This window comes from Marmota marmota, unplaced genomic scaffold (assembly GCF_001458135.2).
Source record: "Marmota marmota marmota unplaced genomic scaffold, marMar, whole genome shotgun sequence".
Lineage (NCBI taxonomy): Eukaryota > Metazoa > Chordata > Mammalia > Rodentia > Sciuridae > Marmota > Marmota marmota.
In genome coordinates, this window is record NW_026000076.1 from 4,497,532 (window position 1) to 4,524,827 (window position 27,296).

The window sequence follows — 27,296 nt, forward strand, 5'->3', positions numbered from 1 at the left end:
AGTGCTGCCATCCAGCACAGGGCTCTGGGGTGCTCCCATGCTAAGCGCAGAGCTGATAGTTCAGAGGAATGAAACACTACCGTCTCTCATTAAAAATAAAAGACACTGATACCCTTTTCCCAATGATCCTAGGAAGACCCACAATCCAGCAACTGATGATGGGCCCACAGGGGCCTTCAGAACCCTATGCCTACTCAGGCCTGCTCTCCAGGTTGCAGAGCCTTTGCCCGACAACTGTGGTCACCAACATGCCAATGAGTGAGGTGCAGGTTCAGAAAAGATCCTCCAAAATGCTTGTGATGGCACTGGAACTCTCTCTTAGTATTATGGGTACCAGGCTCATCTCAGGCCCGCAAAATATACTAGAAGCGACAACAGACTTGGCGTTAACTTTGCCATGATCTGTGACATGAGCAACTCCTGTCAATCTCCCTGGGTTTGATTTTTCTTACGTGCAAACCGATGGGGCTGGATGAGACACTCTCTGAGACTCCATTTAGCTCACAAATACCAACTTTAAAGTTCTGTACTTAATGGAAAGTCTTTTCATTTAATCAAAAAGAAATCCATCAAGAAGACATACTTACACAGCAATCCAAGAATAACCAATGAAATGAAAATGTGAACCAGAAGAGTGGTGATGAATCGGAAGGTGAACATCATGGTCAAGGACAAGGCTGAAAAATTAAGTAAAACACATAAACCCAAACAGCAGCAAAGGGCGAGGGTGATGGTGGCAGAAGCAGGAAAAGTGAGGGCCCAGGTTTTACTCCATCTCCAAATGTCTTGGGACACCTGCTAAATGCTAAAGGAAAATACAGGATACAACCAGGGCACCCTCTGAAGCATGTGGGGTTTAGTAGGCTGTAACAAAGCCAGTCTTCCTGAGTTAAAATTAAAAAGAAGGTATTTTATTCCCAAAAGTTCAAGTTACCTTACAAGTCTAACTGAACTGTTTAAAAATTTTACTATACTAAGTTTCATACTGAGCTTGTGTAAAGTTCTGACTTTAAATGTCCTTAGGTACTTTTATTAAACCTAAAAGAATAATGCCTTTAAAATAAAAAATTTGAGTCTAAGTATATAAAGTAAGCTGTATAAAGCATTGCATTTCACTTTCCAATATTTGAGCTTGTATGCTTACGAATTTTTCTAAATATTTCAGTGAATCTATAAATGCTATTTTATTTATTTTTTTACTAAACAGAAAATCAAGATTGCATAAAGATATTTCAGTGTGGTGGCTGAGAACATGGAGTTTGGAATTAGACATACCTGGGTTTGAGTCTCAGCTCTGTCATCCATTCTACTAGCTGCCACCCATTCTACTACTGGCCAAGGCACTTAAACTCTCTAAGCCTCAGGTTCCTCTACTCTGAGCGGAATGGGGTTTATCACATTAAAGCCTTAATGTGATAATAAGCACAGTGCCTGGTACCTGAGAACTTCTTGGGAAATAACAGCTGTTAATGCCATTATGAATCTAACAAGTACAGCCCTTGTGGGGACATTCGGTTGAGGTATATGATATCAGGACTAGCCTGGAATTATTATTATTTTTTTTTTGTATCTGTGGTTACCACGTCAGTGTCTGGGAGTCAGAAAATACTATTTGGGTCATTTGAAGTCATTCTCAGTCTAAGTAAATGTTTGGACCCTATATATGGTGATTACTGAAGTTTCCCCAAGCACTGGGGAATTAGTAACCTTTTGGTAATGAAATTAAGGAAAACTCAATTTGTGGAACTGGCCAAAATATGTTAATGGATGACCAACTGGGAAGGGACTAGATAATAGGTTATTGCTATGGTCTAAAGTTGCAGAGGGCATTAACCTGTTCAAAGAGACAGTTGGCTCCAGGGGCTCAGCAAGTGGAAAGAGAGAAAGTGGGAAGTCAAGGATCAAGAGTGGGTCACTGCTTCCAGAAATGCCCAGGAGAGGCATGTCTTGGCCCAAGGACTTCTTCTGCGTACAACCCAAAGTAGGTATGTTCCTTTGAAGAGCTGGATTCACAGGCACTGCAGTCTGACCCTCTTAATGTGGATGCACACTCCTCCCGGGCTCACCAGACAGCCCACTGATCTGGCTCACCTACAGGTAGAAGGCATGTTGGCCAGAAGATGTATTTTCGTATCCCCTGATGGTTGTACTTTTCAGAGCCAAAGAACAAACTTACTCTCTGCTTTATGCATCCATCCCTCACGCAGAGCTGAGAACAAAAAACCCCCGGAAACTGGTGAATATAATCCAGTGAGGCTTCCTGGCAGATAGCCAGCTGACCTCTTCCATTCCCACTGTCCCTTTCCCAAATTTAACCTGAAATGTTGAAAATATCTTCAAAGAAAATAAACATAAAGTTTTATATTTAAGTTAAGAAGTTAATTTCAAGGCACTACATATTTAAGCAGTAGAAATTTTGGCATTCCACAAATAGTTGCTAAAATAAAATTAAAATTACCTAATGCGAAGATACACAGGCCAAGGATTGTATCTCTTGCTGACATTATTCCACTTAGAATTCGATGGAGGGTGTCAACATCATTTATCAAAACAGATGCAAACAGGGAATAGCACTCAGGTGTTTGAGGCACGCACCGGTTAAACAATGGGAAAGACTTGCTAAAAGTAAAAGAAGTGATAGAAAACATGTTTATTTCATTATTCATCTTTAAAAAGATGTTCATTTAAAATTCTGCACAACCAAGAAAGGCTAAGATCTGTAGTATTAAAAGGGTGTTTAGATATCTGTACACCTTAGGAAGCCAGGCAGCAGGTGATGGGGACCCACAGAAGCCTGAAACCTGAAGTTGGGGAACAACATTTTTGTTTTGTTTCTGGTGCTGGGCATCAAACCCGGGGCCTTATGCATACAAAGCAGGTGCTCCTGCTGAGCAACACTCCCAGCCAGAACAATACTTTAAAAATGAAAACAGTATATATTTAAGGTGTACAATGTGATGATTTGATATATACATTGTGAAATTATTACCACAAACTAATTGACATATCCATCACCTCATAGTTACAGTTTCTTTTTTTATGATGAAACATGTAAGATCTATTCTTAACTCTAGTTTACAATACAGTATTATTAACTATAGTTTCCATGCTATACACTATATCTTTAGAAAGCTGGTCTGTGGTATGCTCCTAATAAGTGAAACATACCCCAGACCAACATCTTCCCTTCCTCTGTCCTGGTAATCACCATTCTACTCTTTGCCATTCTACTCTTTGTTGTAATAAACTTGATTTTTTTTAGACTTTCTTTATAAGTGAGATCATGTAGTATTTGTCCTGTTTCTGGCTTATTTTACTTAATATAACGTCCTCCAAGTTCACTATACTGCAAATAGCAGGATTTTCTCCTCCTCCTTCTTTTTCTTCTTTTTTGTTTTTTAAGATTGAATAATATCCTGTTGTATATGTATATGTATATACCACATTTTATTTATGGGGAACATCATTTTCGACTCTGATGTCTTAGTCCTTTCTGGACTAACTACCAACTCTAACATGAGAATCAGATTTCTTTAAGGCCCTGGTAGGTATATGCATTGGACCAGCCTGAAGCTGTGTTAATGACAGTACCAGCTTCATTATATCCTCCCAGGAAGCACTCTCAGAGTGAGTGCTTAAAAAATGAGTAATAACATATGAGTGACACCTTGGGTAAATGAGAAAGCAACTTTTTTTTTTGGTGGTGCTGGGGATTGAACCCAGGGCCTTGTCCATACAAGGCAAGCACTCTACCAACCAAGCTATATCCCCAACCCAAGAAAGCTAATCTTTTAGAATTCTTTCTTGAGATGTGAAAATAGCCTGGGAACATATATTCTGCAGATTTTAAAGAATTCTAAAGAATCTTAATGAGGCCATGAATACCTTCATAGGCTCCTGGCTTTCTTTCTTTCCATGGTTCCCAAACAATGGAAATAATACCAACCCAAGAAATGCCAAATTATCTAACAAGTTGCTAAAAAAACTAAGGAGTCACTAATTGTTTTGTGAAATGTATGAAGATGAAACAAAGGACGACCCAAATGCAAGCTTCTCCATGCAATGAAGAAGGCAAAGGCTTCTGGAACTTCAATGAACAAAACGTGGAATGAGCTTCTTTAGGAGATGACTATATTATAGCAATAGTCCCTGAGTCACCAAATGGTGATTTAAGAGAGAAGCAACACTGTAGAAAAATTTAATTTAAGTCTTGAAAGGGGTAAAACAGCCACCTGGCTCAAATTCCAAAAAATACACTAGACTAAAGCTTTAGAAATCACCCATCCTCATTCCTGAGTCATTGAGTCTGTTTCCTCACAGGAACCCTTGGTTTTGGTTTCTCGCCTATCAGTCTAAAGACATTTTTTTTTTAGCATATGCAAATGTAACAGGAAATTTAAATAGAAGTTTGTAGCTGAGCTCAAAAATAACAAAAATTATACTCGAAAAACAAAATGTGAGATGCCGCTGTGCTGAGCTTGCCAAAAGAGGGCGTGGGTGGGGAAGGGGTAATGGGTTAGATTTTTCTTAACTCCCACACCCACACCAACAACAGAAAAAGGGCTGGGGGTTGGTTAGAAGAGCATTTTGAAAAAATAAACTTTTAATACTGAAATAATTTTAGAGTTACAGAAAAAGTATAAAGATGGAAAGAGAGTTCCTATGTGCCCCTCACGGGCTTCTCCCTAATGTTAGCATCTTACACAAAACAGTGCTCTTGAGAGGATGAAGACTTAACATTGACACTATGCTATTAACTAAACCACAACCTTTATTTGGACTTCATCATGTTCTACAATATCTGTTTTCTGTTCTGGGGTCCAATCAGGATCCCACAGTGCATTTAGTTGTTATATCTTTTCTTTAGTCTGTGATAATCTCTTGGTCTGTCCTTGTTTCTCATGACCTTGACATTTCTGAAGATTTATGGTCAGGAATTTTGTAAGATGTCCTTCCATTTGTAGGAATTCTGTCATGTCTTCTCATGCAGTTAGACCACAGTTATGGGTTTTTGGAAAAGATCGGAGAAAGGCATGGTTAGGGAACATGATTATCATCACTATTGAACTTGGTGGCTTGATTAAGGTGGGATAGCCATGTCTCTCCCCTGTGGAGTTGCCATTTTTCTCTTTCCATACTCTATTCTTTGGAAGTAAGTTGCTAAGACCTGCCCACTCTTAAGGGGAGGGAAATTAAGTTCTATCTCCTGGAGGGAGAAGTATTTATCTTATGGGGATTCTTCTGTAAAGATTTAGCCTCTTTACTCCATTTATTTACTTATTTAATTATTCATTTTTATCAGCATAGGCTCATGGGTATTTATTCTATTGTTTTTGTTAAAATCTAATATGATCATTAATTAGTCACTAGCAGGTATTTAAGGTGGACCCCTGTGTCCTTCTGATATGCCTGGTCCTTTTTATATTTTTTCCTTGAGCACTTCTTTACTTTCTGGCTTTGACACCAGGCTTAGCTAGTATTTTCCTCATCTAAGCTGTAGAATCCTTCATTTCTCCACAGATCCTTTAGAGAACAGCAATTAGAAACAAAAACCTGAGTATTGGACATGCTTATTGCTACTCAGGTATCTCTATTCTAGGTCCCCTTATAATCACCCCCCCCCCATGGCACATTCAGAATTGTTAGTCAGGTTAGGCGTGTTGGCCCATGCCTCTAATCCCTGCTACTTGGAAGACTAAAGCAAGAGTATCTCAAGTTCAAGACCAGCTTTAGAAACTGTCTCAAAACAAAATTTTATTATATTTTACTTTTTGGCAGTGGGTATTGTGCCCAGGGATGCTTTACCATTGAGTTACATTACCAGTACCCCACCCCACGGCCTTTTTTTTTTTTTTTTTGACACAGCTTCTCACTAAGTTGCTGAGAACCTTGCTAAGCTTCTGAGGCTGGTCTCAAACTTTCAATCCTCCTGCCTCAGCCTCCCGAGTCACTGGGATTACAAGTGTGGGCCACTGAGCCCAGCAAAATAAAAAGTTAAGAGAGAATTGGGGATATAACTCTGAAGTAGACGACATCTGGGTTCAATCCCCACTATCAAATAAATAAGTCCATAAATAAATAATTTTTAAAAGTTTTTAAAAAGAATTGCTAGTTGGTACTGCTGTGATAAATTCACTCAATCAAGCAGTGTTTATATATGGCTCTTTTTGTCTCTAGCTTATAGCATACAGTCACAAAGCTGTTTTCCAAAATCACTTAGGACAACTTCTTCACCTCCTTCAGTGAGACTGTGAAATATTTGTAATAGAGTTAGATTCCTAATTGTCTATGTTCTATCCTGAGAGCTCCTGACACCTTGGCTGATTTTATTTTTTATTGGTATACAGTGAAATTCACTACTGTTCGGGTGCTGACAAGTGCAGAGAGTCATTAGAACAGCAATTCTGAAGGTTTCTTTCTTTCTTTTTTTTTTTTCTGGAGAATGATCATGTGCCCCCTCCCTGTCCCCAAGGGAAAGAGAGTCATGGGCACCTCTCCTAAGTCAGAAGACAAGGGCTTCATGGGAAACTCATTGAGCTTAGGGAAGCCCAAAGGTTAAGATCTGAACCACGTGGAGGGAGAGTGGCTTTGGCAACAGAGTGAAGGGCCATGACATTTGTCAGGGCCAAGGATGCCCTCCTTGGGGCACTGGCTCAACAATCTATGAAAGTGCTCATCTCCCTAGACCCTGGCCCAAAACAGCATTATCAAACATTTAGAGGCTGACCATCTGATAGGTGAAGACAGTGGAGACTTAGATGCCATGTCCTCTATCACAAGGAGGTCCAGCCTCTTTTATGTTTAAGAAACATTTATGGGGCTGGGGCTGGGACTCAGTGGTAGCACACTTGCCTGGCATGTGTGAGGCACTGGGTTCGATTCTCAGCACCACATAAAAATAAATAAAATAAAGGTCTATCAACAACTAAAAAATATTTTAAAAAAATAAACATTTTATTTTTTTCTTTGAAGCATTTATTCAGATTCCTACCTCATTTTTTGGCAGGGACTACTGGGGATTGAACTCAGGGCCTCTGGAACACTGAGCCACATCCCCAGCCCTATTTTATATATTATTTAGAGACAGGGTCTCACTGGGTTGCTTAACGCCTCACTTTTGCTGAGGCTGGTTTTGAACTTGCAACCCTCCTGCTTCAACCTCTGGAGCTGTTGGGATTGCAGGCATGCAACACCACGCCTGGCCCTATCCCATTTTTACACTGAGATTTTGGTCTTTTCAAAGTCGATTTGCAAGATTTTTCACAAATTAGAGAAAGCAATTTCTTTTCTTATATGAATTATGAGTATTTTCCTATTAACTTTGCTTCCAGTGTTTCTGTATGGCAGAAATGATTCCTTTTTTATGTAGTCAAATTAATGAATTTTTTTATGTCTTATGAATCTTAAGCCATAAATAGTAGTTTTCCTACTCTTAGGTTATAAAAGAATTCTCCCTTGACTTCTTCCAGTACTTTCCTCCTGGATGTTAACTGGTTGTACAATACTATTGTTGAATAGTTCTTTATTTAGGAAGATAATCTTATCATGTAGTAAATTCTTGTAAGCATTTGGGTCTAATCCTATTATTCTAATTATGATAAATTTATAGATCAACTTAGGGAGAACTGACATTTTTTCTTTATATTAGCAAACTGTATATTACTCAGCACTAAAAAATAACAAGATCATGGCATTTGCAGGGAAATGGATGGCATTAGAGCAGATTATGCTAAGTGAAGTTAGCCAATCCTTAAAAAACAAATGCTGAATGTCTTCTCTGATATAAGGGGGGGGTGACTCAAAATGGGGTAGGGAGGAAGAGCATGAGAAGAAGATTACCACTAAATAGGGAAGAGAGATGGGAGGGAAAGGGAGGGAGAAGGGGAATTGCACGGAAGATGGAAGGAGACCCTCATTGTCATACAGAATACATGTATGAAGATGAGGGGGGTGGCTGGGGATGTGGCTCAAGCGGTAGCGTGCTCGCCTGGCATGCGTGTGGCCCGGGTTCGATCCTCAGCACCACATACAAACAAAGATGTTGTGTCCGCCAAATACTAAAAAATAAATATTAAAAAATTAAAAAAAAAAAAAGATGAGAGGGGAAAAAAAGCGTGTCACATTAGATTGGGTAGAGAGAAGTGATGGGAGGGGAGGGGTGGGGAAGGGGGGGTAGGAAGGGCAGCAGAATAAAATAGACATTATTATTGCTGTATGTATATACGTGACTGTATGACCAATGTGATTCTGCAACCTGTACACTCAGAAAAATGAGAAATTATACCTCATTTGATTCAAATATATGAATTGTCAAGATCATTGTACTGTCATGTGTAGCTAATAATAAAAAAAAAAAGAACACACAGTATGCCTTTCCATTTGTTCAAGTTTTCTTTGTATTTGAAGAACATGTACAGGTTTTCTTCCTATGAATCTAGCAGATTCCTAGTTAAATTGGCTTCTAGGCACTTTTGTGTTTTTCTGTGTGTTTTTTCTTGCTCTCGTAAAAGCACAAATGTTTAGGTTTCAGTATGTTAATCATGTTGCATGCCACCTACATGAGTTCTCTTATTGTTCATAGGAGCTTTTTAGTCATTAGGTTTCCAGGTCTATAATCATACCATTTGCAGAGTAGTAATTTTACATTCTGCTTTTCAATTTTTAAACCTCTAATTTCTTTTTCTACCACTAAACAGATTCTTAACACCAATAAATCTGATTTTTTTCTTTTTCTTTTCTTTTTTGTTTTGGTGGTGATGGTGGTGCTGGGATGGAACCCAGGGCCTCATGCATACTAGACAAGCATCTTACTGCTGAGCTTCTGAGCACTTCTGAGCCCCACTCTCCTGGAAATGTTATGAAAGCACATGTTTTCTGAGCTTTCATTCAGTGTTTCTGAACATTAAGTTCAGATACAGCTTTAATGCTACTTTGTTTTTTCCTCAAACACAATTCTTCATAAGACCTTCATTTTGTCAACTATAGTGATTTTTAGGCACTTAATGACCATATACTGGGAAAGAATGACCCATCTCTACCCTGAGGGCAACACAGAGAAGCATGTGATGTATGGGCCACCCAGGTTGGGTAGTTGACTAGTTGCCCCCAGAGTATATCATTAACTGAGGCAGGGGGTTGTCTTTAGGACACAGTCTGAGGTTTCTTCTCCATGTTCCTTTTCTTCCTACCACTAGCAAAGCCAGTCAGACTTTCAGGAAGTTCTCTGGAGAGCTGCCTGCATATTTAGGTGACCCTGTCTGTGGAATTCTCAGAGCAAACATTGCAGTGCCCAGCTGGAACCTCTATTCGAGAGGCTAGAACTAGAATTTACTGGGGCTGGAGGGGGAGTCTCAAACCTTTTAGATTTTTAAATACACAGGAGACTCAAAATACAGTATTATATTGAACACCAAAAGGAAAAAGATATGCTTGCTTGTTATCTTCTGCAGTACTTTTTTGCTGCTCTTGAAAGCTCATACCTTTTTCAGCTTTTGCATAAAAAGGGGATGCTAATACCTCATAGGATCAACAGAGGAAGACGAAACAATTGGTGTAGTCAAAAAGAGGTATTTGGAAAATGTTCTTTGGCCCTATAGCCACACTTCTCATGTTTTCTAGCTTTTGAATCTTGGCACCATTCTTCCACGATAAATATGATAATTTCCATCCTAAACAAACACTGACTTGTGTAGGAAAAGGAAACGGAGCCCTGGAGCCTATTTCTGTTTTCCTCACTCTGTCCAAGAAAAGGCCAGTCAATCAACCGTTTTGTCTTCACTTGAAAAGTTAGTATTGGAAAGGTCTGAATCTGAGAGTGGAAAGGGCTAGGACTGGCGGGAGAGGCAGAAAGATGGCGACCCAAGGACACAAGGTAGGGATGGTTTCCCTCCTAGCTTGGTGGGAGCCTAAGGAGGCCACTGGCCAGGTGGTTCAGCCTGGCCTTGAACGTTTAGACTGGATTAGAAACAAACACGGACACTGCTGGGGTGTGAATGCCAGTCATCCCACTGGCTGGGTGGCTGACTTCCCCTCTCTCTGATCAGTCTTCGCAGGTTTAGGGCAGGGATGAAAAAAATACCCATGGCACACAAGCTTTGTGAGGCCCCAAAAGTTAATACACATCACAAACTTGAACTTAGAAAGTACCTGGTAAGTATCGAAAGTTCAGTTAAATGTTCTCTGTGATTGCCATCAGTATCAAGATAGAGGCTTGCTGTGGAATTTGGGTTGTCATCCCATATACTGTAGGAGGAGAGTTCACCCAACTCTGCTTAAGTGGCAACCTTAACAATTCCATTCTCTTCAATTCCATCTGTAGGTACAGGTACAAATGGGATTCCTAAAAAAAAATCTTTTTCTTTAAGCACTGAATAATTTTTCTTCAACCCATTTAAACATACTAGGTTTTTTTCCTGGGTAAGGTTTCGTTGAGACATGTTTGATGATATCTGACAACAACCAGAATTTAAAAAATAAGATAACATTGAAACGTGGATGGAGTACTCTCTTCTGCAAATAATTTTGGCTTCCTTCAGTTACCTATAACACAAGTACTCATTTTAGAAAAGAATGCCACCAATTCTATTCTATTACACATGGCTTTCCGGTTTTCCCAGCACCATTTGTTGAAGAGGCTATCTTTTCGCAAATGTATACTTATGGCCCCTTTGTCTAGTATGAGATAACCATATTTACGTGGGTTTGTCTCTGTGTCTTCTTCATGTCTGTTTTGGTGCCAATACCATGCCTTTTTTGTTACTATAGCTCTGTAGTATAATTTAAGGTCTGGTATTTTGATGCCTCCTGCACCACTTTTCTTGCTAAGGATTGCTTTGGTTATTCTGTGCCTCTTCTTTTTCCAAATGAATTTTATGACTACTTTTTCTAAAGAATGTCATTGGAATTTTAATAGAAATGGCATTTTATCTGTATTATGTTTTGGTAGTATGGTCATTTTGACAATATTAATTCTGCCTAACCAAGAACATGGGAGAGCTTTCTATCTTCTAAGGTCTTCTTCGATTTCTTTCTTTAGTGTTCTGTAGTTTTCATTGTAGAGGTCTTTCATCTCTTTTGTGATATTGATTCCTAAGTACTTTCTTTCTTTCTTTTTTCTTTTCTTTTCTTTCTTTTTTTTTTTTTTTTTGAGGCTACTGTGAATGCAATAGCTTTCCTGATTTCTCTTTCAGCTGATCCATCATTGGTGTGTGAATATCATTGATTTACAGGTGTTAATTTTATATCCTGCTACTTTGCTGAATGTGTTTATGAGTTCTAGAAGTTTTCTGATGGAGTTTTTGGGGTCTTCTAAATATAGAATTATGTCATTGGCAAATAGGGATAATTTGGGCTCTTCTTCTCCTATTTGTATCTCTTTAATTTCTTTCTTTTGTCTAATTGCTCTGGCTAGGGTTTCAAGGACTCTGTTGAATAGCAGTGGTGAAAGAGGGCATCCTGGTCTAGTTCTGGTTTTTAGAGGAAATGCTTTTAATTTTTCTCCATTTAGAATGATGAGATCCCATCTCACTCCAGTCACAATGGCAATTATCAAGAATAAAAGTAACAATAAGTGTTGGCAAGAATGTAGGAAAAATGGTTCACACATACACTGCTGGTGGGACTGCAAACTGGTGCAACCACTATGGAAAGCAATATGGAGAGTCCCTAGAAAATTTAGAATGGAACTACCATTTAACCCAGTTATCCCACATCTTGGTTTATACCCAAAGGACTTACAATAAGCATACTACAGTGACACAGCCACGTCAATGTTTATAGCAGCACAATTCACAATGGCTAAGCTATGGAACCAACCTAGGTGCCCTTCAACAGATGAATGGATAAAGAGAACGTGGTACATTTACACAATGGAATATTACTCAGCCATAAATAAGAATGAAATTATGGCATTTGGTATGGAATTATGGTAGATGGATGGAACTGGAGAATATCATGGTAAGTGAAATAAGCCACTCCCAACAAACCAAAGGCTGAATGTTCTCTATGATATGTGGATGCTAATACAAAATAAGGGAGTGGGGAGAAGAATAGAAGTTCATTGGATTAGACAAAGGAGAATGAAGGGCAGGGATGGGGAATGAGAATAGGAAAGTCAGTAGAATGAATCAGATATAACTTTCCTATGCCAATATATGAATACTCAACCAGTGTAACTCCAGATTAAGTACAACCACAGAAATGGGAAATTATACTCCATATATGTATAGAATGTCAAAATATACTCTACTGTCATGCATACCTAAAAAGAACAAATAAAAAGAAAAGAATGTCACCAAAATGACTAACTATATTCTGCTTCATATGTAATTAAAACTTATTTGAGTCTTTTTTGAATACCTGCAAGATTAGTATTTTTCAAGCTGTACTTACAACCACTTAGAAGAACATGAAATAAATTATTTTTTAAAGTGCAGCAGAATAGGAACTATTATTATGAATCTTATGCAGGGGAAGTCTTATTTTGCAAGATCTCTATTTCTGTTTTCTATACCTAAGTAAATTTGATGGTATAGATACACTGGGTTTGTGATATATTATTTTACTTATGTGGGTCCCAACCAAGAGTTTAACATAGACTGTACTACTAGAAAGTTGTCACAAGTCTTTCACTTAAATTATTATTATTTCTCAGGGATTTTTTTCTCAGTTCTTACTCATTGTAAATATACTTATGTTTTTCAAAAGGATAGCAACACCCATTCCAAGTTCTCCATTAACAAATCTCAGTAGCCTGACTGTGATAATGAATTGTATTTCTCCCTTTAGACTTTGTGAAGGTGCCAATGTGAACTGGTTTGCCCTGGCAATCACTACTTCATCATTACAACTTGATTCTACAAATATTTGTAAATTGCCTACATTGTACCATAGTTGATAGGGAGGAATAACACCTGCAAGGAGTTCACCCAGTAGATCCTTGAGAAGAAAGATATGGAACCCACTCTGCCTTGCTCTCCCAGGCTGTTTCTTGTGGAGGAATCTAGTTATAAAAACTGACAATAGTTGGGTGTGGTGGCACAGGCTTGGGAGACTGAGGCAGGATTGTGAGTTCAAAGCCAGCCTCAGTAATATAGCGAGGCCCTAAGCAACTTAGCAAGACCCTGTCTCAAAATAAAATATAAAAAGGGCTCAGTGGTTAAGCACCTCTGGGTTCAATCCCCAGTACCAAAAACCAGCCCCCCCAAAACAAAACAAAAACCAAAATGAACAATGTGTAGCTGTATGAAAAAGCACAATGTTTTTACTTTGCAATTAAAGAAAAAACACATACCAACTACTTCATAAAAATCGCTCATTTGGTAATAAATTACATATTATGTATATTATATATATGGCTAGCTGTAGGGTGTTGTTGGAAGACTATATGTATCTTTATTGTTTGCTAAATTTTCTCCTTATTTATCCTGGTTACTAGTACATTGTCCATTGTGTGTGTTGCAAATGATCCCTCCTTGTTTGTCCTTGGCCTTCTGTGGACCTTAAGCTCCCTGCAGGAGCTTACTCAATATGTCCTTCATGTTTTCTACAAAACATGCCTAGAAGAGTAGAAGACAAGTACCTGATAGCTATTGTTGATACATAAAGAAGTACAGAAGATTTTACCTTGGAGGAACTGGTAGCCTAGGGCACAGTGAGTTTGCATTTGGATTCCGGGTGTAGTTGAAGGAATTCAAGTTATAGATGCACAGGAAAGACCCTGAAAGCACAAGACACAGACAGTACTATTTTCCTACATTAGACCCATTTTCCTGGGGGAAACCACTAAAGAAATCACATCATTTTGCCAAGCCAGAAGGAGATAGAATACATTACCTGGATTTAGGAACCAGGTGACTTAAAAACAGAATGAATAAACACACAATTTTAGATTGAGTTAGGGCCTCTTTTCTCTCCAAAACCACAAATTCAAAACTAAACATTAAATGATTGGTACTAAAATGACATCAAAGTTATTTGAAGATAATTTATTGCAGGAGCTTGATATTTTTAACTTGGCTTTGCAAATAATTTTTAAAAACCTGGCATTGTATTTCTTAGGCAGATAAAATTTGCAGTGGGCTGCCTCACATTCCTTTTCTTTCCTTTGTTTGTTTAATTCTTAAAACAAAAATCTGAACCAGTGAGTCCAGAGCAAGTATTTCAGCTACATGAATGCTTTTGGTACAGTTTATGATTATTCAACAGGTCAACAAAAGTATCTACCAGCCCTGACAATTTCATCAAAGGACCAACTTGTAGGCAATTCGACCTGAAGCCTCAGGCCTTAAGAATCTGCTGTCTCTCAGGTGGTAGTGGTACATGCTTATACTCCCAGTAACTCCAGAGGCTGAGGCAGGAGGATTGCAAGCTCAAGGTCAGCCTCAACAACTTAGACCACATCTCATAATAAAAAGTCTGGGGATGTAGTTTTGTGAGAGAGTGCTTGTGGGTTCAATCCCTAGTACCACGAAAAATAAAACTTAAAAAAAAAAAGATATAATTAAAAAAAGAGTCTGATGTCTCTTTCTTACTCTCTGTAGAAGACCATTTTGCTGCAGGGAGCAGGGGCCAAACAGCCTAGGTTTCATAAATCCAGAGAGGCTGGAATGAAATTGAGTAAGCTCATGAGAAAATGTTTAAGTCCTTTTCCACACAAGATGAGGCACCTCCAAAGGAGTAGCTTTCCAAAGAAAGCAGGGTCAGGCTAAATTACCCCCTCTAGATCCCCACAGGTTACTCCACTGTGGGAAGGTGTGGCAGGGAGAGCAAACTGGCCCCTTGGTGCCTACCACTGGTGTTTGCAAAGAGCTGAACCTCTTCCAAGGTGTTGAGCTGCTCTTCAGGACAGCTGGACACACAGAGGGCAGTGGAACCAAGCTTCCTATCTTTGATATCCGGTTTGCAGGAATTCATAAAGAACACATGTCTAAGGAGACAAATGAAGCAGAAAGCATGTCTTAGAGCATGGCCTCTCATTGGATTTAACTATAGACTTTAAAAAGTATCTACATGATTTTGTCATTTTTTAATGCAGAGTAATACTCCATTGTGTATAAATGCCACATTTTTTTTATCCATTCATCTATTGAAGGGCATCTAGGTTGGTTCCACAGTCTAGCTATTGTGAATTGTGCTGCTATGAAGATCGATGTAGCAGTATCCCTGTAGTATGCTCTTTTTAGGTCTTTAGGGAATAGACCAAGAAGGGGAATAGCTGGGTCAAATGGTGGTTCCATTCCCAGCTTTCCAAGAAATCTCCATACTGCTTTCCAAATTGGCTGCACCAATTTGCAGTCCCACCAGCAATGTACAAGTGTACCCTTTTCCCCACATCCTCACCAGCACTTGTTGTTGTTTGACTTCATAATGGCTGCCAATCTTAGTGGAGTGAGATGGTATCTTAGGGTGGTTTTGATTTGCATTTCTCTGACTGCTAGAGATGGTGAGCATTTTTTCATGTACCGATTGTATGTCCTCCTCTGAGAAGTGTCTGTTCAGGTCCTTGGTCCATTTGTTGATTGGGTTATTTGTTTTCTTATTGTTGATGAATGGATAAAAAAATGTGGCATTTATACACAATGGAGTATTACTCTTTATTACAAAATGACAAAATCATAGAATTTGAAGGGAAATGGATGGCATTAGAGCAGATTATGCTAAGTGAAGCTAGCCAATCCCTAAAAAACAAATGCCAAATGTCTTCTTTGATATAAGGAGAGTAACTAAGAACAGAGTAGGGTCGAAGAGCATGAGAAGAAGATTAACATTAAACAGGGATGAGAGGTGGGAGGGAAAGGGAGAGAGAAGGGAAATTGCATGGAAATGGAAGGAGACCCTCAGAGTTATACAAAACTACATACAAGAGGAAGTGAGGGGAAAGGGAAAAATAATACAAGGGGGACAAATGAATGTCAGTAGAGGGGGCAGAGAGAGAAGAGGGGAGGGGAGGGGAGGGGGGATAGTAGAGGATAGGAAAGGCAGCAGAACACAACAGACACTAGTATGGCAATATGTAAATCAATGGATGTGTAACTGATGTGATTCTGCAATCTGTATATGGGGTAAAAATGGGAGCTCATAACCCACTTGAATCAAAGTGTGAAATATGATATATCAAGAACTATGTAATGTTTTGAACAGCCAACAATAAAAAATTTAAAAAAATAAAAAATAAATGAGCTAAGGAACTGAACAGGCATGTCACAGAAGAAATACAATCGGTCAACAAATACATGAAAAAATGTTCAAAAGCACAAGTATTTAGAGAAATGTAAATTAAAACTACACTGAGATTTCATCTCACTCCAGTCAGAATGGCAATTATCAAGAATATAAGTAACAATACTTGTTGTCCAGGATGTGGGGAAAAAGGTATATTCATACATTGCTGGTGGGACTGCAAATTGGTACAACCACTCTGGAAAGCAGTGTGGAGATCACTCAGAAAACTTGGAATGAAACCAACATTTGACTCAACTATCCCACTCCTTGGCATACACCCAAAGGACTTTAAATCAGCATACAACAGTGATGAACCCACATCAATGTTTATAGCAGCATACTTCATAATAGCTAAGCTCTGGAACCAATTGGGTGCCCTTCAACAGATGAATGGATAAAGAAAATGTGGTATACATTCACAATGGAATATTATTACTCAGACATAAAGAAGAATGAAATTACGGGATTTGCTAATAAATGGATGGAACTAGAGACTGTCACGTTAAGTGAAATAAGCCAATCCCCAAAAACCAAAGGTCAAATGTTCTCTCTGATATGCAGATACTAATACACAACATGGACGCAAGGGAGAGAAGAACAGAAGTTTACTGGTTCAGATAAAGGTGAATGAGGGAAGGGAGGGAGGGAGGATGGGAATAAAAAAAGACAGTAGAATGAATCAGACATAACTTTTCCACGTTCATATATATACATGAACAGTTTAACTCCACATCGTGTATAATCAAAAGAATGTAAAGTATACTCCATGTATGTATGTCAAAATACACTCGACTGTTATGTATAATCTTAAAAGGAAGGAGGCTCTAAGGAAACTTAAACAAACAGAAGAGATAAAACCAAGAACACCAGAAGAAACTAAAGCTTTCCACAAACAGTAAATATAAAGTCATAGCCACACAAAAATAAAAACTCACACTGAAGGCCTATTTATCTCAGTTCATGTTACACCATACAATATGTTCTATTTTCAACAAAAAATTGTAAGGCATATCAAAAGGAAAAAAAAAATGGTGTGAAGAGACAAAATAAGCATTAGAACCAGACTCAGATACAGCAGAAATATTAGAACGGTTCAACCAGATTTAAAATAACTTTCCTGAATATGGTAAGGGATCTAATCTAACAAGTGAATAATATCCAAGACAAATGGGCAATGCAAACAGATGAAAATACTAATAGAGAATTGAAAGGAAATACGAACATATAGGGAATCAGAATAAAGGAACTAGGCAGTGTTAGCTCAAAAGGAGCAGGCCAGGTGCAAACTTCACAGATCATCAAAAGCCTTTATTCAGGAACACAGAATGACGCTACTGATGGACCCACTTTCCTGATGGAAAATAAGCCACTGGCCAAAGGAGGAATCTGAGCTCCAGTATATAGGTTATACTGAGAGGTGACTTAATTAATAAACATGTCAGTTTGGGCACTCAGGAATTTGATTTTTTGTTGTTGTTTTTACTGGGCAAAGTAGGGTCTGGGGTAAGCGGTCAGCATCTGGGATTTGTTTTTACTGGGCACGATGGAGGGTTGGAGGGTCAGCGGCCAGCATCTAGAAAGGAATTATTTTGGGAGAGATCAATATTTAAGTCTCTTCTCAGGAGCTGTCATTCCAGGTTTGATGGACACCTTCTCCCCAGGGCTTGTTTTGTCACTGGGAAAGAATGTATTGTGAAAGGATCAATGCTATCAGTGTATGGCTTTCTTTTTCACTCCTTTTTCCAGGGTCACACTATCTTGGGGTTTGTCACTTCTCATATCTAATAGGCATAGAAATGAAATAAAGGTGTTAAAGAAAGAGCCAGTGGTTATTTTTTCCACAATGAGAGATTTGTCCAATATTATTAAGCCAATGGGAAGGATCTAATTCAGGAGAAACTGAATTGAGAAAGTGGAAAATTGATAAATGCTTTGAGAGATTCTTTACAAGTTCAGGATTAAATCCTAAAAGGAGGAAGAGGAGAAATAATACATCAGGTCAAGCCAACAGGTTTCAAACTTTAGTGTCTTTGAAGCTTTTTTTTTTTTTTTAATTATATAATATGGCAATACGGCTACCTCAAAAAGATTACACTGCTTCCCATTCCATCCCATCCTTTCTTTAATAATTAATTTATTATTAATTTGTCATTATTTAAGAAATTCCCAAGGGAATTTTCCTAACACTCTCAGCCACTAGAGAGCTGTATGACTTTTAATTCACCTAAATTCACTTTGAGATTTTCAAACCTAAAGGTGGAAACAAAAACCAGCAAAATGAACAGTAACCAATTACTTAAGTACATCTTTACACATTCCTTTGTTTAATCAATAAATATTTACGAAGCATGTTCTTTAGGCTAAAAGACACACCAGGGAACAAAACAAAAATCTGTCCTCATTGAGTTTCATTACTTGTGAAGGCAAATTAATAAGCAGGTATATATCTACAGGGATAAATTTTATGGAAAAAATAAAGGGTGAGGGATCAAAATGCTGGATGTATTATTTTATGGATGGTGATATCTGGAAAAAAATGAGTTAAAGAGATTATCTTGGAGCACAATATTCCAAAGAATGGTAAATGTAGACAATCACAAATACGAATAACGTGCCTGATGTGTTGTGTAACAAAGCATGCTGAGAGTAAAATACCCAAGTAACACCCTGTAAGAATGTGAGCATTTACTCTAGTAAAATATGAAAAAACTTGAGGAAGGTTTTTAGCAGACAAATCACAATAAAAACTTTATGGAGGGTGCTGGGAAAAAGATTAGGCACCATAATGTGACAATGAGTTATATGATACTGCTAGTCTCAACGTATTTTGCAGGTAAAAATCATTGATTTATTGGGGTATAAGAGAGAAGTCCAAGGTACTCCAGAGTTTTTCACCTCAGAAACTGCCAAGTGGAATTCACCATTTACTAAAATGGGAAAGACTTGCAAAAGAAGGATTTTGGTTTTGAATATAAATTTTGAGGTGTCTTATAATTTCTAAGTGCAGATGTTTCCTTTTTCTTGGGAGGTCTTGGATAGAGCTAAAACTTGTGAATTACCCTTATCAGTGATTTTAAAAGGCATAAGGCAGTAGTGAAGAGAACAGGTTAAGGAATGACCCAGCAACACTCTTGATGTTCAGTTATGGGACAGGTGAGCAGATCCCAGTTAAGTATTTTACAAGAAGTAGCCATGAACCAGGGGATCATCTAGGGAAGAGCGAAAACAAAATGAAGTATTTCAAAACTCAAGAAGTGATCAATTAGATCAGAGCTGCTAATGGGTCAGTTAAGAACAAAAGTGTAAACTGGCTACTGTGTTTGGCTGGATGGCTACTGTTGACTTTCACAAAAAGGCCTTTTTTGGTGGAGTGGTAGGATGGACAAAAGCCAGAGTACCATATTCAAAGGTGAACAGAAGGTTCTCTTCCAAGAACTTTCAACAAGTTGCGATGAAAAAAATATCAATTGCGCTGAAGAAGATTGGAGAAAGGGATGTTGAAGGTTTGTGAAGAGAGAACAAAAGTGATCTGGAAGTGCCAGAGAGATAAATAAACTGGGGAACTTCAGTGGAATTTAGTGAGCAGCCCAAAGGAACCGTTTCAAGTTACAAGCGAGATAAGTCAGCAGAATTTTAAGGCAGGGTGGTTAAAAAACAAAATCATCTAGTATCAAGCATAACGATGTTTGATCTGGGGTTCCAGAAGCTGATGAACCTGAGCATGTGAGCACAGCATAGAAGCATCAAACTAGAATGTAGATTGGGGGGGGGGCGCCCCCAAACTCTAAGTACTAGGAGGACAAGTGGTCCTAAACAAAACCAGGTCTTCTCCGAGCAAGCAGAGCACTATTGATTTTTAAAAGGCTGCTCCAAGCGAGAGAAGGAACCACTGCCGCCTGGGAGATTCAGGCTGTTGACCATACCCAGATGCAGTAAAATGACCCCTTTCCAAATCTAGGGAGAGTATCTAGAAGGGCTCCCTCGGCTGCCCACGGGAATTGACTACGGGTTTTCGCGCCGGAACTTACGGCGAGAGGTTTGGCTGCTTGCGGCTGTTTGTCGGAGAAACGGGCATGGTGGCGACGGGCTTGGGAGTTGTCGACCACCCCTTTCCAGGCTGCTTCTGGAGCCCCTGTTCCCCAACCCCGGGCGTTAGCGGGTAGCGCCGAAGCTCAGAAATGTTTGCCGGGCGCCATGGAGACGGTGGAGCCCTGGCTCAACAAGCGGCCGCGCGGTTGGCTGGCGGCTCGAGGCCGAGGAGGAGGGCGGAGGCGGAGGGGAGGGCAGAGGGTTGGTGGAGCAGGAGGAAGCTCCGGACGACGACTGGAAGGAGGAGGCGGGCGGCCCGGGCCCCAGGCCCCTCCCAGGCTCTGAGTCTCCCGGCTGCAGGCGGATGGATGGGGCTTCTTCAGGCGGTGGTGGCAGCAGCGAAGGTGGCGGCGGCGGCAGCGGCAGNACCCACAATAAAAAATTTAAAAAAAAAAAATGTTTCAGCATCACTGAATATATATTATGCCAACCTGGGGTCATCTACAGAGTAGCACAGCTTGTGAACCATACTCAAATGTTAACAAAACTTTCCTTCTCTAGATTCAGCATTTTCAGGGCATAATTCTGAGAGGTACCTGAGGGAGAGAAGGCATTAGTTAAACTGCCCATAGATTGCCAGATATGGATGCATAAAGTACACACTGGCATCCCTGCCAACTATATCCTGCCCAAGAGTGTTCAAATAAACTCCAGAGAACAGCTGAACACAGAATACTGGGAAGTGACAAATGGAAAGGAGAAAGTGGCCAATGTTGGGAACTAAACGCAGTTTAAGAGCCAGGACATTTAGAAGACCCTGCCTACAGCTACCCAGCGGCTGGGTAAGATAGGGCAAAGAACAAAATTAGGCCCAGCAATCTGGTGCACGCCTGTAATCTCAGTGGCTCAGGAGGCTGAGGCAGGAAGATCATAAGTTCAAAAGTCAGCCTCAGTAATTTAGGGGGGCCCTAAGCAACTTAAAAAGTCCCTGTCTCTAAACTAAGGAAAAAAAAAGCTGGGGTGTGGCTTAGTGGTCAAGTGCCCCTGGGTTCAATCCCCAGCCCCAAACAAAACAACAACAAGAAAACAACTGGTATCACCATTCATGGTTCATTTGCAGGCAGTGGCAGCTCTTGGGCCACTGTCTAACACATAACCAGGCTGCTGAAATCAGGAATGTCAAAGGAAGAGCCCTGTAGGCTGTCTACTATGGGAGAGGCCTTGAGGAGGCGTCTCAGAAGCCACTTTCCCTCCAGCTGAGGATGGCAGGAAGGGAGGCAGTGCACAAAGAGAAGGGGGACCCATCTCCTGGGTGTTTGGAAAATAGATATTTTATTTTTAAAAATTTTGAAATTGTGTTAAAATAGACATAGAATTTACCGTCTTGGTCATTTTAAGTCAGGTGGGTGGCATTAAGTACATTCACTGTGTGGCCACCACATGTTGCCATCCCCACCGTCCATCACAGACCTCTTTCCCTCTGGCAAAATGGAAACTCTGTTCCCAGTAGACAGTAACTCCCCATTCTCCCTGCTCCTCCTCTGGAAACCATGCTTTTCCTGTTTCTGAGGATAACTACTTTGTCTACCTCTTAAGTGGAATCCCCTTCCTTTTAGTGATTCTATTACATTATGGATAATAACAGTAACAACATTTTTTGTGCCCTAGCTAGCGCAGTTATCATTAGGCAAACTGGGCTCAGACAGGCTAAGGATTCTGCCCAAGGCCACAGAGCTGAAAAGCAGCAGAGGTTGAAGCTGCACCTAGGACGACACAGCTGCACCCTCACCAGTACACACACACACACACACACACACACACACACACACACACGACCCTCCTGCTAATGAGAGAGGCTGACAGTTTTAAATAGGAAAACAGTTTCCAGACTCTAAACCACAAATTCGTACAGCTTTGAAACACAGTCCCTCTATAGGTTGGGGACTTAACTCTGACACTTACTTTTTTAGGGTCATGTCTTGCCCTGAAAGAGGGGCCCCTTCCACTGGGGAGTTCCTCTTGCCACACACGTTGCCAAAGCTGTCATAGCCGAACAGGAGTCTTGCTGTGGCTCCAGCCACTGCCGAGTAGCCCATGATGAACATCTAGAAAAGCCCAGGGGTACATGAGGACCTGCTCACAGGACACAAGACACCATCCCCTGTGTCCCTGAAGATGTCGATATAAGATGGAACCAGGCGAAACACAAATCTCTCCAGGTCCCCAGCAGTTCCCTCCTTTAGAAGCAACAACTGAATCTGCTTAGTATCCTGCTGTTAGAATCTGGGTTTTGGCAGGTTAGGTGTATGTGTAGGGGTAGCAACCTGAAACACGTAGATTCCTCTCCATTTTCTTTTTTAAGAATTTTTTAATATTTATTTTTTAGTTTTCAGTGGACACAACATCTTTATTTTTATTTTATGTGGTGCTGAGGATCGAACCCAGCGCCCCGCACATGCCAGGCGAGCGCGCTACTGCTTGAGTCACATCCCCAGCCCCTCCTCTCCATTTTCTTACCTCTTCACCTTCTGACTTTCTTCGGGAATCTGTTAATTTTTGTTTTTTGACACATTTCACTGGGACAACTAATTTTTTTTCCTTGAGGTTTTTGGTTTATCTAAGTGCATCAAGGCCAGGCTCATTATCTCCCCCAAGTTTTCTTCCTTTCTTCTTAAAAAAAAATTTTGGGGCATCTTTTAGTGATCTCTGTAAAGGTCACAGTTGAAGTGGATTAAAATATTATTTACAAGAAGCCTTAAAATAGTGTTTTGGAGTAACTGCTTAAATTTACAAAATAGAGAACTTAAGAAAAAAGAATTTCAGGAATTCTGTTGGACACAAATATCTTGCAATCAATAGTCTTTTTTTTTTTTTGTACTGGGAATTGAAACCAGGGGAACTTGACCACTGGGCTACATCCACAGTCCTTTAATTTTTAAATTTTATTTTAAGACAGAGTCTTGCAAAGTTGCTGAGAGTTTCACTAAGTTGCTAAGGGTGACTTCCAACTTGAAGTCCTCCTTCCTTAGCTGGGACTATAGGCTTGAGGCCTCCATGCCAGGCTTGATGGTCATTTTTATCTAATTTTATAGTGAATGCAGTATATTTGAAATTTCAGTTCAAACAACTATTCATTGGTATGCATTACCAGGCTTTCTGCCAATATTGAATATGTTTCTTCCCATAACACAAATTTAGTGTTGCTAGTTTCCCAAAATACAATACCTACTTAGAATACTGTTTAGTATTTGATGCAAACAAGCTCATTGCGGGACCGAGTATATAGTATACCACTCAGTAACATACTATATGGATATATGTTCCAAAGGGGCATCCAAAGTCAAATACATTTCAGATATTCTGCTTTCAATACTAATTTGGAAGTAAAAGTAACAAACATTCTTTAAGTGTCAAGTGTGTGCCAGAGACTCTGTTGGAGTATCCAAGGATGAACAAAACCTAGTCTCTGTCCTCAAGAAACTCAGCTTAGAGGATATGGGGGAAAACATACACTCTTACATTGCCAGTGGTACTGAAAATTGGTGCAACACTCTGGAAAGCATGAGGGTTCTTCAAAAACTTGGAATCGAACCACCATTTGATCCAGCTATCCCACTCCTTGGTTTACACCCAAAGGACTTAATATCAGTATAATACAATTTATAGTATATCAATGTTTATGGCAACTCAATTCACAATAGCTAAGCTATGGAACTAGCCTAGGAGCCCTTCAACAGATATTTGAATGGATAAAGAAAATGTGGTACATATACACAATGGAATATTACTGAGCCTTAAAGAAGAATGAAATTATGGCACTTGCCAGTAAATGAATGGAACTGGAGAATATCATGCTAAGCAAAATAAGCCAATCCCAAAGAACCAAAGGCCAAATGTTTTCTCTAATATGTGGATGCTAATTCACAATAAAGTGGGGTGGCTAGGGAAGATAGAGGTACTTTGGATTAGACAGAGAGGAATAAAAAGAGGTGAGGGGGTGTGGAAGTAGGAATGACAGTAGAATGTATTGGACATGATTACCCTATGTGCATATATTATTACACAACAGGTGTAACTCTACATCATGTACAACCAGAAGAATGAGAAATTATACTCCATTTATGTATGGTGTGTCAAAATGCATTCTATGTCATGTAAAACTAATTAGAACTAATAAAAAATAAAACAAAATAAAATAAAAAGAAACTCAGCCTAGAAAAGAGTAGGACTTTTCAGCTCAGACCTTGAGCTTCCTGCTCCTACACTTTCCAGGGTTCTCTGTGATCTGAGACCAGATTTGAGAATGAGTAGGTCATTCATTGAGAATGAGTAGATCACCCTTACTAGTAGACAGGGTCTCACTCATTTAAAGTCTGCGGATGTAGAGATGACTCTGTGCCCACAAAGCTGGCATGGTAAGCTTACCCAGCAATGACATGCCCACCTCCTGTCCTTCTGACTTGCAGCACAGTAAATAAGGTCCTGATTGCATTTGGGCTCAGGGGGAAGAAAAGGGTTTTATACTTCTACACAGCTCACTAGAGACCTAATTATGAAGTGACATTTTTCATTTGCCATGAGAGTGTATGTGATCTCTTCATTGGAAAGCTTGTGGGGAGAAATGGAAAGTTTTTAGGAGGAAGTAGGAATAGGATTTGAGTTTTCCTGAGTCCCTGCCATAACACAACTAGTACCCTAAACCATCATTGTTCTAATTGCAAACATACATGTGCAATTGCACTTGAGAGGTGATATAGGAGGTTGTGGTCACCAAAGAGATTACTGTCAATGTGCATGGGAGATATTAGGGAAATGGAGACTTGAAATATGAATAGAAAAGGACAAGGTGGGAGGGTATCGTGGGGAGGTAAGTAGAAGCAGAGTTGACCCAGAGTTGGAGATGTTCTGTTCTGTGTATTTTATGCAAACATAAGCACTAGCTGGTGCTTTTCCTATCTGCAAAAGACCATAGTTGTAATTCAGACATCTTCCCCCAAGCCTTCATTGTCTAGCCCAAACTCAGGGCAGCACTATCAACAATAATCCTGTCCAGTATATCACCCGTTAGAACATCTGTCACAAGACAAGAAGCAGATCCGCAAAGACGGTGGGGGGAGGACCTTTTTCTGTATTTTAAATATGTTTTGTGGCTAAAAATGTTGCAGAAGCTACAAAAAGTCAACTAAGAAAGGACTCTCCTTATTAAATCTGAACTCAGTGAAGAGAACTTGGATATATGGAAATCTTCAGATCTATTCTGCAAATACAGTGTAATTTTAAAGCACTTTCCAGCTTCATGTCATGTTTCAGCTGGTTCATAATTCTTCAGGCTGTAGTGGACCATCTATAAATCCTTCCCACAGACAGTTGCTGGGCTGAGATTTGGAAGTGATGTATTAGCTTTGAACCATAGAGGGGTTAGGGAAGATCGCTAAATGACAATAGCAGTCCAAGGTCAAAGCTGCCAGGTACAAGGCAGGACAGTTGCTCCCTGCACTGATACAATAGCAGACCCAGATAAAAGCACCTGCCATCTGTGGGAAAGGGAGGCAGAAGGTGTTGAAGGTGCACTGCCTTTCTCAGCTCCTCGAGGCCATGGTATAAACAGCATCAGCAACAACATAAAATTTCAGGCCAACCTGCCACTGTGCCTGTAATCCAGTCTGGCTATGTGAAACCAGTCTGCAAAGTCAACAAGTGAACACATGAATGCTTTTCTTACTTAGAACAATGAACACGATATTTTAGGGTCTATTCTAATTGAACTCTTTCAACAAAGATAGTTACTACCTGGTAGTTATTATCAGGTTTTATAAATTAATCATTTACCATGCAGCAAATAGCATGCCTCAACCTGGCATGGAAAATTTCAAGAACATGGCCTTTGAAAAAAGTTGAGTGAGACTTTTTCTGCTGCACTTACAACTCTAAAATAAGTATAAATGTGTCAAGGTTCAGCTTCCAAGAGACTCTCCCAGGACTAACATGGCACAGCCGGATGAGGTCTCCCAGCAACTACCTGGAAACTAGAGTGGGAACAGTTATTACCTAGTTACCTAAAGGGCTCATTCCGAGATACTAAACACAATATACCAAGAGTGTGTATGCATTTCAGAGAAAACAAAAGTAATGTATTTCTAGGCTCTCTCTGGATTTGCCTTTGTTAGAGGCTAGCAAAAGCTTGAGAAATATTTGATTTAGGGGTTTGACAGACGGTAAGAGAACTTCCACTCAGAGAGCTCAGATAATTCTCACTGGCCTTACTATACAATGATCCCACAGCAAACTCTGATTCTCAGTTTCCTAATGAAGTTAAACAGTGGAGCCTGCAGCAAGACAGATTCCGCAGCAAGTGCCAGACAAGAATTCCCCCGGACTAAGGTTCATTCTGGACTAATGACAGAAGTTTTTCATTGCAGCATAAACTTTAAGCAATTAACGTTTGAGGCACATTTATTTCGGAACACACACACTGGCCTCTTCCCTGCCAAGCAGCTATGCTTACCAAACCGGTCCAGAAGAAAAAGAACAGGAATAGCCATGCTGTATCTGTGCATTTCCTATAAATCTGGGGTCGCCACTCTCTTGGCCTGGGAGCTCTCTCTTCAGAAACCTTCCAGAAAAAAAAGGAGAGGTGAGAAAAAGAATAAACAACCAGGTAGACACCCAACCTCACAGAGCGGATGTTAAATCTCTAGCCGCCAAGTTCTTACCTGGAGGTGCACCTGACCGCAGCCCCCCTGTCCCGCCCCGCGGCCAGAGTCTCCCTCATCTCTGCCCCAGCACCCGAGTGGGGGCCCAGAGTCCTCCCGGCCAGGTGCCCTCGGGGGTATGGAGGTGCCTGACCAGAGGCTTATCCCCGAGGGCTGGGGGCAGCAGTGTCCCGGCTGGGCAGGTAGCAGGTGCCTGCAGGAATCAGCCTGGACTCCTCCCTCCGGGTTCTAATCCGAGAGCCAAAGTTGTAGGCACTCACCAGGTACTCGGCACCCAGGCACTGCATCGTGTCCTCGGCGGCTGTGTTGGGGACTCCGAGCGGCCGCGGCCGC

The 27,296-nt window shown here is 40.2% G+C and overlaps 1 protein-coding gene across 5 annotated transcripts in view; it reads right to left on the reverse strand.

Moving 5' to 3' along the window:
* The window catches only part of Slc44a3 (solute carrier family 44 member 3), a 79,768-nt gene extending 52,478 nt beyond the window's left edge, over positions 1–27,290 (reverse strand). Inside the window, exons 1-7 of one of the 5 annotated variants that reach the window (XM_015500870.2) lie at positions 27,224–27,290; positions 26,756–26,863; positions 22,213–22,355; positions 14,790–14,926; positions 13,624–13,717; positions 2,459–2,619; positions 588–677 (exon numbers count right to left, since the gene is read on the reverse strand). In XM_015500870.2, coding sequence (XP_015356356.1) covers positions 588–677; positions 2,459–2,619; positions 13,624–13,717; positions 14,790–14,926; positions 22,213–22,355; positions 26,756–26,863; positions 27,224–27,250 — 760 coding nt within the window. In that variant the 5' untranslated portion in view covers positions 27,251–27,290. Of the gene's footprint in view, positions 1–587; positions 678–2,458; positions 2,620–13,623; positions 13,718–14,789; positions 14,927–22,212; positions 22,356–22,767; positions 23,063–26,755; positions 26,864–26,963; positions 27,117–27,223 lie in introns of those variants that run through there. The other 4 variants (XM_048814410.1, XM_015500871.2, XM_048814411.1 and 1 more) reach the window with 4 other exon arrangements.
* Between the last annotated feature and the right edge of the window lie 6 nt (positions 27,291–27,296).